This window comes from Balearica regulorum, chromosome 24 (assembly GCF_011004875.1).
Source record: "Balearica regulorum gibbericeps isolate bBalReg1 chromosome 24, bBalReg1.pri, whole genome shotgun sequence".
NCBI classification, from domain to species: domain Eukaryota; kingdom Metazoa; phylum Chordata; class Aves; order Gruiformes; family Gruidae; genus Balearica; species Balearica regulorum.
This window is the reverse complement of record NC_046207.1, coordinates 6,726,163-6,738,265: the sequence shown is the minus strand read 5'-3', so window position 1 is coordinate 6,738,265 and position 12,103 is coordinate 6,726,163. Positions and strand designations below refer to the sequence as shown.

The 12,103-nt window shown below is 69.6% G+C and overlaps 1 protein-coding gene across 1 annotated transcript; it reads left to right on the top strand.

Annotated features, from left to right (window-relative positions):
• The first annotated feature begins 1,490 nt into the window (after window positions 1–1,490).
• PPP1R9B (protein phosphatase 1 regulatory subunit 9B) lies at window positions 1,491–11,699 on the top strand. The gene is made up of 10 exons (XM_075775385.1): window positions 1,491–3,090; window positions 6,108–6,240; window positions 6,365–6,485; window positions 6,633–6,737; window positions 7,135–7,270; window positions 7,419–7,571; window positions 7,675–7,728; window positions 8,100–8,329; window positions 8,823–8,919; window positions 10,252–11,699. Exons 1-10 carry the CDS (start codon window positions 1,804–1,806, stop codon window positions 10,303–10,305), a joined length of 2,370 nt encoding a protein of 789 aa, XP_075631500.1. The 5' UTR covers window positions 1,491–1,803; the 3' UTR covers window positions 10,306–11,699.
• The last annotated feature ends 404 nt before the right edge of the window (window positions 11,700–12,103 follow it).

Genomic DNA, 12,103 nt, shown 5'->3' with positions numbered 1-12,103 from the left:
GCGGGGCGGGGGGGACACACTTGGGGACGGCTGGCACCCCCCCAGCTGGCACGGCAACCTGCCAGCACCGCTGCCCTGCACACGCGTGTGCCCTCGTGCGGCACCGAGACAGAGCACGCCCGTGCACACGCGTGTGCACACCCGCGGGGGTGCGGAGGGGCGAAGCGGGGGGTGCTGGGACACGGGGGGGGGGAGCGGGGGGCCAGGCCCGGCGGGGGGGGGGTGTCAGGGGGAGGGGGGGGGATGGCGGCGGAAGAGGAAGATGGGGGGGACGTGGGAGGAACATCGCGCCGCGTCACGTCACGTCACGCCTCGTCACGCCGCGTCACGCACAAAGGGCCGGGAGGCTGCGTCGGGAGCCGCGGGGCGTCTGCAGGGTCCTGGCGCCCGCGCGCTGCCTGCCGGGGGGGGCCCCCACCCCCACCCTCACCCCCACCCCGGCTCCTCCGCCGCAGGGACCCCCCCGCGCTGCCGGCTCTGCCCCCCCCCCCCCCCCGTGTCCCGGTGGGAAGACATCAAATCCCCAAATAACGCCCCAAAATATCACCCGGGAGGGGCGGGGGGGTTGGGGGGCAGCACGGCAGCCCCCCCGCGCTGGGGCCCTCCTGCCTCAGTTTCCCCTCCTGCCTCAGTTTCCCCTCCTGCCGCCCCCGGGGTGGAGGCGTCGGGGGGGACTTGTTGCACCCCGGGGACGCCCTTATGGGGACAGAAAGTGACTCGGGGTCCTGTGGGGACACCGGGGGACACCTCGAGATGGGGGGGCTCTGGGAATGGGTGCGCAGCGGCCCCAAGGGATGGGAGCGGGGGGACACGTGGACAAAAGTGGGGGGGACACAGGGACAGGAGCTGGGGGACACGGGGATGGACCCGGGATGGGCACAGGGACAGGGTGGGGGGACATGGGGACAAATTTGGGGGATACGGGGATGGGATGGGGGGATGTGGGTACAAACGTGGGGGAGGGATGGGGACAGGGTCGGGGGGTTCAGGGACAGCGTGGGGGGACATGGGGACAAACTCGGGGGACACGGGGATGGGATGGGGGGACACGGGGACAAATTAGGGAGACGCGGAGACAGCGAGGGGGATGTAGGGGCAGATCCAGGGGACGTGGGGACAAAACTGGGGGTAGAGGGACAGGGACGAGGGGACACGGGGACCACCCGGGGGCCACGGGGACAACACTGGGGGGGGACGGGGCAGAAGCAGGGGGACAGAGCTGGGGGGGGACATGGGGACAGAGCTGGGGGGCGATGACACCAGACAAGCCGGGGGGGACACACGGCACAGCACGGATGCTGAGGGGGGGGGACATGCCACAGGGAGGGGACCCCCGTACGGTGTGGGGAGGGGACCGCGGGGCATCTCGGTGGCGAGCGGGGGGTCCCGGGGGTCCCACGGCCGGGCTGAGGCGGTGACGGTGGCGAGGCCGAAGCAGGGCGGTGAGGAAGAGGAAGAGCGAGCGCGCCGCTAAGACCCAGAGGGCTCTGCGGGCAGCGGGGCGGGCAGATCGCAGGCAGCAGCGGCTCCATCACCAGCCACAGAGAAAGGGGAAGAGGAGGAGAAGGGAGGAAGGAAGAAGGGCCGGGGCAGAGGGGGCCCCCCGGGATGGACATGGCCTGACCGGGCCCCGCAGCCCCCCGCGGGCCGGTGCAGGTGTGCCGGCGGTGGCCCCCTCCCCGGGCGGCATCCTCCTCCCCATGCCGCTGTAGCCGGCGAGGGGCCGCGGCGCGACCGGGAGGAGCGGCGGTGGCGGTGGCGGCGGCGGCGGCGGGCGATGCGGCGCGGAGGCCCGGTGGCGGCATGTTGAGGACGGAGGCAGGCGGCGGGGCGGCCGCCGGCGGGGGGTCCCCCTCCGGCGGGGCGACAGGCGGCGGGGGTCTCCGGAGCGCGTCCCCCCACCGTAACGCCTACGAGGCCACCATCCAGGCCCTGGCGCCCACAAAGGAGGCCGACGGCGAAGACGGCAAGAAAAGCCGGGGTAAGAAGTATGGCTCCAACGTTCATCGTATCAAGAACATGTTCCTGCAGATGGGGACGGCGCCCGGCCCCGAGGGCGCCTGCGACCTGGCCAAGGCCAAGGAGAAGCCCGTCCGTCTCTCCTTGCCCCGGGCCGGCAGCCTCAACGAGAGCATGGACCAGGGCAACCTCCTCAAGCTGGGCACCAGCGTCTCGGAGAGGGTCAGCCGCTTCGACTCCAAACCCGACAAACCCTTCTCCAAGCTGCAGGAGACCCGTAAGATCTTCGAGAGGAGCCCGCAGGAGAAGGCTACCACCACCAAGCTCTTGCTACGTAAGGAGCGAGCTGGTTTCCAGGACCGTAAGCTGGACGTGGTGGTGAGGTTCAATGGCAGCACCGAGTCCTTGGACAAGCTGGACACCGAAGCCGTCTCGCCTACCGTCAGCCAGCTCAGTGCTGTCTTCGAGAAGGCCGACCTCCGTAACAACCTCCATAAGGCGCCGGGGCGAGCGGGAGGACCGCTCAACGCCAAGGTGGTGGGCAAGCGACCTCGGGTCTTCCTGCCGAGCCCCGAGGCCGGACGGTCGGGTGACGGCCACGCTGCCCCGGCCCGTGCCCGGCCACCGGAGGAGGAGAAGGCAGCGGGGAAGAGCGGCCGGCCAGTGGAGAAGGAGACAGCCGCCCCGCGGGTGCAGGAGGTCTGCAAGATCAAGCCGGTGGAGGTGGAGGAGAGCGGCGAGGCCGAGGAGGAGGAGGAGGAGGAGGCGACAGCCGCAGGTGAACCGGTGCCCGTGCCCCAGCCGGCCAAGGGGGCTGAGGGTCCGGCGCCCACCGCCCCCCGGCTGGAAGGGGGCTCGGGGACGGCCGAGGAGGGCGTCAAGGGTGAGCGGGCGGAGGAGAGCGATGCCTACGAGGAGGCCAAGAAGGAGGACTTCTCCGAGGCGGACCTGGTGGACATAAGTGCCTACAGCGGGCTCGGGGAGGACTCTGGGGGCAGCGGGCTGGAGGAGGAGGAGGAGGCCGAAGGGCTGTACGAGCCCGAGTCGGGCTGCGTGGAGATCCCGGGGCTGTCCGAGGAAGAGGAGCCTGTCCCCAACCGCAAGATCCAGTTCAGCACGGCCCCCATCCAGGTGAGACCGCCTGGGGATGGGGGGCAGCTGGGGACGGGGGCACCCCAGGGTGAGGCATGGGGTGGGGTGGCTGGGTGACCCCCCCTTCCCCAAAACCGCCCTTTTGGGGGGCTGGTGCCGGGGCCAGGAAGGTGGGGTGGGGGTCCGTGCCCCTCTGCCTGCCGGCCATGGGGCACAGCATCCCCCTTGGCCATGCCCTTGCGCTGAGGGAAGGCAGGCGGCCGCCTGCGCCTGGCTAACGAGCTGGGTAACGAAGGGCCCTGGCCCGGCGTGGCCTGGGCCCCCCCACATGGGTGAGGGCCCACCCTGGGGCTGGTGTGACGGGGAGGGGTGGCCCTGGGACCCGCTGGGGTGGGCCGCGCACAGCACCCAGTGCCAACCCACTGCCATGCCCGGGACTGGTCCGGACCCACCCCGTATTTTGGGTGCGGATGCCCAAAATATCCGGTTATAGGGTGCTGGGTGCGGCGGCTGCACCGCCACCCTCTGTCCCCGGTCCCTGGGGGTCCCTGGGTGCCGGGGCTCCTCCCAAACCGGGGGTCCCCAAGGACGAGGCAGCGGTGTGGGGGGGATTTGCCCCCTCCGTGGGCCCGGCCCAGCGCCCAGGACTGTTTCGGGAAGCGGAGGAAGGGGAAGTGTCTCACGGCACAGCCGTCTCACGGGCAGCATCGCCCGGCCCCCCGCCATTCCCCGGCAGGAACCCCGGCTGGATTTGGGGTCCCCATCTTGGATGGTCCCCCAGCGATGGGGCAGGGGGAGAAGGGGCCGTGCAGCTATTTCGGGGTGTTCTCTCCTGCTCGAATCCCCCCGACCAGAGGAGCAGCAATTGCTTTGTGCCGGAGCTGGGTTATTTTTAGAGCCCCGGCCTATATTCTGGCTCTGAGTCAGAGCGGGTGGGTGGCCCCACCTGGGACGGGGGGACGGGGACCGCCATGGCCCGGGCAGGGGACAGTGGTGGCAGTGCACCGAGGGGGGGGCTGCACGCTGGCGGGGGTCTCGGTCCCATGGGAACTGGCCAGCCCGGCTCTGGGAAGGGTGCCCACCCTCCCCGCCGTGGATTGGCAGCTGGGCTTTTTTGGGGTGCTCTGCTCCCCCCCAGCACTGCCTTCGGAAGGGTGATGGTGGGGGTCCCACATGCACGGGTGGGGAGGGGACCCAGGCCTCCAAGCGCCCCATCTCCCCCGCCCTGGGTGCGTGGGAAATGCTGAGCCCCCAAACCCGGTGTAGGGGTTGGTGCCAGGAGCGCTGGGGACCCCCACCCACCCCAGCGCTGGCCCCGAAGCGGGCACCCTGTGCCCGGGGATGGGGGCATGTGTCACCAGCCCCTTCCCTGGGCACGTGCTGTCTCCGGCTGCTTCCCCCTCGGAACCCGCTCCAGGCCCCCGGCACATCCCACCCCCCAGGACCCAGGGACAGGGGTGGGGGGCACAGCGGGGTGGGCCAGGACCTGCGCCCACGGCTGTGGGCTTGGGTGCCGGTGGAGGAGGAGACAGCCGCCCCCGGGGAGCACGTGCGGACGAGGGGACAGAGACATGTCCCCTGCCCTGCTCATCCCCGGCACCCCTGGGTGCACCCGGTGGGTCCTGCCCATCTGTGGGTGTCACGGGGCTTTGTGCGATGGCCCTTGACACTCATCCCTAATACCCTCTGTGGCGAGGCTTTAGCGCTGCCGTGTTAGCCCTAATCCACTCGCCCTGGCGGCATGGCCGGGCCAGGGCCCCTCCGGGGACATCTGCCAGGCTCAGCACCCGGCCAGCCCAGCGCCATCCGGAGAGGGGTGCTGGCAGCCTCCTGGGGTGCAGGCACATGGCACCCCATTCCTTCTGGCTCCGGGCTGGGCACATTGTCCTGGTGGCAGGTCTGACCTCGGCCAGGGGCACCTCGGTGCCTGGCACAGGGGCACCCGGTCTGGGGGTGAGCGTGGGGGTGCCCCAGCCCCTCCTGAGCCAGTGCAGGAGGGTTTAGGGGTGCCCCATGGTGGGATTTACCGCGTTAGAGGACCATACGTGTATGTCCCTGTCCTTTGCCGTTCATCGCCTGGCTCTGACCAGCTGCCCCGCTCGGGTCCCGGCCTCGGACGGGGGCTGCCATGAGCCCTTGGCAATCCCAGCCATCCCCATCCCTGCTCCTTTGGGACTGAAGGTGGCTGGGGACCGCTGTGTCCCCAGACGCGCTGGAGGATGGGGGCAGCCCCAGCCCCGAGGCTGACCCCTCCTCGGTGCCCAAGCACCCTGCAAGTGAAGCCCGATGGGGAAAGGTGGGTGCCGGGGGATGGAGGCCTGGGGATGGGGGTGCCCAGGCAGGGGTGAGGTCAGGGAAGGGCAGAGGAGGGGAGGCTGCCCCAAGGGGAGAGCCGTTCCCTGCTCTGGAAGGTGCTGGGCTGAGAGATGGGGAGCCCCTGCCTGGGGAAGGGGGGAGGGGAGGGGGAACAAGTCAGTTCTGCCCTCCCCAAACTGCGTGACTGAGAGCTGCCAGTGCTTGCACACCCCATCCTTCCATCCATTCTTCCATCCATCCATCCATCCTTCCATCCTTCCACCCGTCCATCCTTCCTTCCTTCCTTCCCTCCATCGATCCGTCCATCCATCCATCCGCCATTCCATCCGTCCATCCATCCATCCATCCATCCATCCATCTGCCATTCCATCCATCCGTCCATCCATCTGTCCATCCGTCCATCCATCCATCCATCCATCCTCCCTTTGTCCATCTCTGTCCATCCACCCCCGTCCATCCTTCTGGGGGGTGCAGGGCACCATCTCTCCTCCCAGGGCCACCCCCAAACCTTCTGTGCTTCTTCCAACTCACCCTCGCTCCATGACATGACTTGGGGTAGGGGAGATTCTCCAGTGTCTCGTAGGCTCAGTAACAGCCCCCCATGCCCCTGCCCAGGGCTCCCCCACCCCAGGATGTCCCCTTGGCTGCGGGTGCCGCTGGTGCCGGGGGGGGGTGGATGGCTGCGGTGCTGTCCCACCCCATCCTGCTGCCTCACTGAGCAGCTCCCTCCACCCCGGCAGGTCTTCAGCACTTACTCCAACGAGGACTACGACCGTCGCAATGAAGATGTCGACCCCATGGCCGCGTCGGCTGAGTATGAGCTGGAGAAGAGGGTGGAGCGGCTCGACCTCTTCCCTGTGGAGCTGGAGAAAGGTGGGTCCTCGCCCTGTCCCATGCCCTGGGGCTCTCTGGGCACCTTGGGGACGGGTTGGAGGTGACTTGTTGGCGTTGGGTGGTCGCTGCCACCCCTCCAGGACACGGCTCTCTGTCTCCGCAGACTCCGAAGGGCTGGGGATCAGCATCATCGGCATGGGCGCGGGGGCCGACATGGGCCTGGAGAAGCTGGGCATCTTCGTCAAGACGGTGACGGAGGGTGGGGCAGCCCACCGGGACGGCAGGTAGGAGCTGCCGCACGCCCGTGGGCTTGGGTGATGGTGGAGGAGCTGGTGTGGGAGCAGGCAGATGTGCCAGATGTTCCCCGGGGTGGGAGATGCCGGGGAGGTGGGCAAGAGGTGGCCCTGCTGTGACGGTCCCCTTGTCCCCAGGATCCAGGTGAACGATCTCATTGTGGAGGTGGATGGCACCAGCCTGGTGGGGGTGACGCAGAGCTTCGCCGCCTCCGTCCTCAGGAACACCAAGGGCCGCGTCCGGTAGGGCCCAGGGCTGGGGCGTCTGGGGGGCCGGGAGAGCCCCACAGCCCGTGCTGGGCCCCCTGCGGCACCCTGCCCTATAGCCTGGCCCCAGAGCACCCCGGCGCCCAGGCTGGGCTGTCCCCTGCCCCAAAACACCCCTGTCCCCCAGCCCCATGCCCACTGCCTGCTCTGGGCCGCCCTAGTGCCCTCCCGCTCCCCAAAATTCCCCCATGTCAGCCCAGGATCCCCCCAGCCCCCAACTTACCCACAGCCCCCATAACATCTCCCCCCCAAATGTGCCACCCCCAGGAGCACTGCCTGTCCCAGCAGGGATGGCCCCCGGCTGTGCCCCCTGGGTGTCCCCCACCCCTGGTGGGAGCCCCCCGTCCCCGGCTGAGCCCCGCCGTCCCCACAGGTTCCTCATCGGGCGGGAGAAGCCGGGGGAGCAGAGCGAGGTGGCCCAGCTGATCCAGCAGACGCTGGAGCAGGAGCGGTGGCAGCGGGAGATGATCGAGCAGCGCTACACCCAGTACACCGAGGATGATGAGGAGGTGAGGGGGACGGCACCCACCCAGGAGGGGACGGACATGGTCCCCCCACCTGACAGAGGGCCGGTGACTCGGTTTCCCCAGCTGGGATGGGGTGGGAATGCCAGGCTGGGGGTCACCGCGTGCCAATGCCGCTCCGTGCCCTCCGCAGACGGGCGAGTACGCCACAGATGAGGAGGAGGAGATGAGCCCCATGTTCCCCGGTGGCGAGATGGCCATTGAGGTGTTCGAGCTGGCCGAGAACGAGGACACGCTCTCCCCCGTGGAGATGGACCCTGAAAAGCTGGTGCACAAGTTCAAGGAGGTGAGGAGGGGTCGGGGGGGTGCACACGTGGCAGCGCGTGTGCACGCCTGGCAGCGGTGCGGCGACCTGCCCGCCCTGTGCAAACACCCGGCTCCTCTCGCAGCTCCAGATCAAACACGCCGTCACCGAGGCCGAGATCCAGCAGCTGAAGAGGAAGGTGAGCGGGTGCCCCGGCTCCCTGCGCGCAGGAGGGACCCCCCCTCTGCCTCCCCAGGCCCCCCTGGATCTCTGTGTCCCCTGTCCCCTCCTAGCTCCCCACATCTGCCCCAGCCCCCTCACCATGCTGTGCTGTGCCATGCCGTGTCGTGCCATGCCTGCACCCTGGCTGTGCCGTGCCATGCCGTGCCGTGCCGTGTCACGTCATGCCTGCTCCCTGGCTGTGCCGTGCCATGCCGTGCTGTGCCATGCCACGCCTGCTCCCTGGCTGTGCCGTGCCGTGCCATGCCATGCCATGCCATGCTGTGCCGTGCCATGCCACGCCTGCTCCCTGGCTGAGCCGTGCCGTGCCCTGACCCCGCTGTCCCCCAGCTGCAGTGCCTGGAGCAGGAGAAGGCACGCTGGCGGGCCGAGAAGGCCCAGCTGGAGCAGAGCGTGGAGGAGAACAAGGAGCGGATGGAGAAGCTGGAGGGGTACTGGATGGAGGCGCAGAACCTCTGCCAGGCCGTGGACGAGCACCTCAAGGAGACGCAGGCCCAGTACCAGACCCTGGAGCGCAAGTACAGCAAGGCCAAGAGGCTCATCAAGGAGTACCAGCAAAAGTGAGGGCAGCGCCGGGCCCCGGGCACCCATCCTCCCCCGGGCAGGGGCCCATCCCTGGGGCACCAGCCGCTCCCTGGGCACCCCTCTTCCCTGGGCACGGACCCATTGGGTACGAACCATCCCCTGGGCACGTACCGCGCCCCTGGTGTGCGCCCACCCGTGGGGGCACCGACACCTTCATGGGCACCCTTTGTCCTTGGGCACGGCCCGTACCTTGAGCATGAAGTGTTCCCTGGGCACAGACCGTCCCAGGGCAGAAACCTGTCCCTGGGCCACCAACCCCTTCCTGGGCACCCTGCAGCCCTGGGTGGGGACCATCCCTGGGGCAGGGACCTTCCCCTGGGAGATCCCTGGGCACCATCACCCCACTGAGCACCCAAGGTCCCTCCCTGACACCCAAGTCCCGGGGTGCCCCCTGCCCTGCCTCACCTCCCCGGGGTCTCCCTGATGCTGGGCGGGGGGGGACGTGCACCCATGTGCTGGCCCCCGCAGGGAGATCGAGTTCCTGAAGAAGGAGACGGCGCAGCGGCGGGTGCTGGAGGAGTCGGAGCTGGCGCACAAGGAGGAGATGGAGAAGCTGCAGGAGAAGGTGGGCACCGGGCGCCGGGACGCGGGCTGCCCCTGAGCCCCGCGGGCACGGCCGGCCCCGGCCTCGGCCCCGCCGCCGCCTGGCCCCGCTCCGCCACGCCGCTCCCGCCACGCCGCCGTCGCGGCCCATGGGTTCTCGTCGCCGCTGGATCCCAGGATGGATCGCAGCAGATCTGCTCGGGCCCCTGCTCGCGCCAGCCGCTGGATGCCACGCTGGGCGGTAGCGGAGCTGCGTGGGGCTCTGGCTCTGCTCCGGACTGAGCTCCAGCCGCTGGATCCCACGCCGGATCGCGGTGGATCTGCTTTGGGCGCCGGCTCCCACCGGATTGTGCTCCCGCCGCTGCGCCCTGCACCGGATCGCAGTGGATCTGCTTGGGTGCTGGCGCACGCCCGGTCCTTCTCCTGGCACTGGATCCCACACTGGATTGCAGTGGATCTGCCTAGGGTTTGGGTCGCAGCGGATCCTGCTTCAGGGTCTGACATCCCATAATGGATCAAAAGAGATCTTCCCGGGCACTGGATCCCAGGCTGCGTGCGTGGGATCCCGCAGTGGTTCCCGGTAGATCTGCGCGAGGCACGGGGTCGCACTCGATGCTCTGTCGGGAGCTGGATCCCATGCTGGTCATGCTGGATCCCACAACAGATCCCCCTGGATTCCGGGCTAGCTACGCTGGAGCCCCCCCGCGTGTGGGGCCGGAGCTGTGCTGGGTCGTAGCAGATCCTCCGCGGGATCACCGGATCCCCTGCGAGGCTGCCCTGGGTTGCAGCGGGGGGGCCGGCACCCGCCCGGCTGGGGGGCACCAGGGCACCGGCGGGCAGCGGGGGGGGGTCCCCTGGCACCCAGCAGAGCCCCCTCCATGCACCCTCCCTTACGCCCTCCTCCGTTGTCCCCAAAACGTCCCCCTGACGTCCCACAGAGACTCACCCACCGCCCGCCTGCAGCCCCCCCACCCGTCCCTGTCCCCCCCCAGCTTGCCCCCCCATCGCTGTCCCACAGCCCCACACTGGCCCTCCAGCACTCTGTCCCCTGCCTGCGCTGTCCCCCCACCCTCCGTCCCTCCTCCTTCCCCCCAGTCCTGTGTCGTCCCCCCCCCCCAGCACCCCCATGTCCTGCCCCCCTTGTCCTGTGCCCCCCCAGTCCAGTCCCCCCATCCCAGTGTCCCCACCCCTGTAGCCCCATCCTGTCCCCCCCCAGTTCTGTCTCCCCCAGCCATATGTTCGCACCTGTGTCCCTGTGTCCCCATCCCCGTGGCCCCCCCATCCTTGCGTCCCCCACCCATCCCCAGCCCCCCGGCCCCCCCCGCTGAGACCTCTCCCCTTTGCTGTTTTTCAGATCTCCGAACTGGAGGCCAAGCTGCAGACTTTGAAAAATTCCAACCCGACTTAAACCACCCTCAAACCGCAGCGATTTCGGGGGGGGAGCCCCTCGCCCCCCAGCCCCGTCCCCCCCCACCCCTTCCCCACCGGGGAGGAGGTGAGACCCCCGCCAAGGCCTCCTGGTGCCCCCCACTTTCCCCCCCTGGGGGGGCACAGACAGCTGGGGGGGTGTGGTGCGTCTCAGAGGGGGGTTTTTGGGGGGCGGACACCCCGCGTTCGTGTCTGTGTCCAGTGTGAGTCTCGTGGTGACGTGATGGACCGATCGGGGTGGGGGACACGGCCCCCCCCCGGGCCTCCCCCCTCCCCAAGTGCACCCTCCCCTCGACATGACCCCCCCCTCCCGGACACAGAGCTGGCACCCCGGTTGGACGCTGGGGGGGGGGGCAGGCAGAAATGCCCTCCCTCTCCCAATGTGAGCCATACTGGGGAGCAAAGGGGGGGTACGCTGGAAGCCCCCCCCGCCCCCAGCTCCTCCTCTTGGGACTCTCCTGGAGCACTGGCTGGGGGGGCCGGTTGCCTTTGGGCCCCCCCCCCCCGCGGACTTGACCCTGGCCTTGCAGCGAGGTGCCCCCCTCGGGTTCGGTGCCTGGGACACCATGGACCTTCGCCGTGGAGGGGGGGACCTTCAGTACCCCCCAACCCCTGCGACCCCCCAGTGCCACCACTGCCGGGCAGGAGGGACCCCCCCTCAGCCTTTGCCAACCCCTGCGACGGGCATGGGGGGGGCACCGACCCCACCGCGGCCGCTCCCGGGGATGTGGGGGCTGCCTGGCACCCCACTGTGGGGACACTGCTGGGGGGGTGCCCCCAGAGCCCCCCAGCACCCGTCATTACCCTCCCCAAGCCCAGGGCTTTCGCCTTCCCTGGGCGGGGGGGGGGACACATGGGGGTCCCATCCCAGGGTGGGGGCGATGCTCTCACCCCCCCAACTGTAAATACCCCCAAATAAATCACAGTATTTCTCTGGGGCTGGGACACCCCCCGCCACTGGCCAACTCCAACCGGGTCGGGGGGTCCCAGCCCCTCGGCCCGGGGGAACCCCTTTAGGTTTTGTTTCTATTTTGCCCCCCCCACCCCCCCGAGGTACCGAGTCTCCGACAGTAACTGGATGTGGGGGCAACTGGGAGCCAGAGCTGGTTATACTGGGAGGGGGAGGAGGGGGGCACGTGGGGGGGATGGGGAGGGGGGGTCCGACTGGATTGGAGCCACTTGGGGGGGGGGGGGGAGTATTTAAGGGGGGGGCGGGGAGCGAGAGCCCCGGCGGGGAGCTGGGGTTATTTAATCTCACACGTATACCTGTGGGTGTATATACTATATATATATGTACGTATGTATGTACTGGTCCTCGTTTTGTAACGCAGCGTCCTCGCGTCCCGCCATCCCCATAAACACGGCCTGAGCGTCCGCCCGCACCTCCTTCTCCTGGCCGGCTGGGCCGACTGGGGGCTCTGGGGGGCACTGGGGGGGACTGGGGGGACTGGGAGGCACTGGGGGCACTGGGGGGACTGGGAGGCACTGGGGGGACTGGGGGGACTGGGGGCACTGGGAGACCAGTGTATCCGTAGGGGTATGGGAAGGCTGGGAGAGGCAGAGTGTGAGTGTGCGTGTGAGTGTGCCCGTGCCCCGTGTGCCCGTGCCCCGTGTGCCCGTGCCCCGTGTGCCCGTGCCCACCCCCGTGCCCACCCCCGTGCCCCGTGTGCCCGTGCCCACCCCCGTGCCCCGTGTGCCCGTGCCCCAGCCCGCAGGCGCTGTCCGTTCAGCACCGCCGCGCACCGGGGCCCGGCTGAGCCTGAGCCTGAGCCTGAGCC

Excerpts from the sequence above, each read along its gene's own strand:
- PPP1R9B (XM_075775385.1), top strand. The coding sequence starts at position 1,804 with ATGTTGAGGACGGAGGCAGGCGGCGGGGCGGCCGCCGGCGGGGGGTCC. Across the intron at positions 6,241-6,364 it reads CCCTGTGGAGCTGGAGAAAG|ACTCCGAAGGGCTGGGGATC; the intron begins GTGGGTCCTCGC and ends CTGTCTCCGCAG. Across the intron at positions 6,738-7,134 it reads AACACCAAGGGCCGCGTCCG|GTTCCTCATCGGGCGGGAGA; the intron begins GTAGGGCCCAGG and ends CCGTCCCCACAG.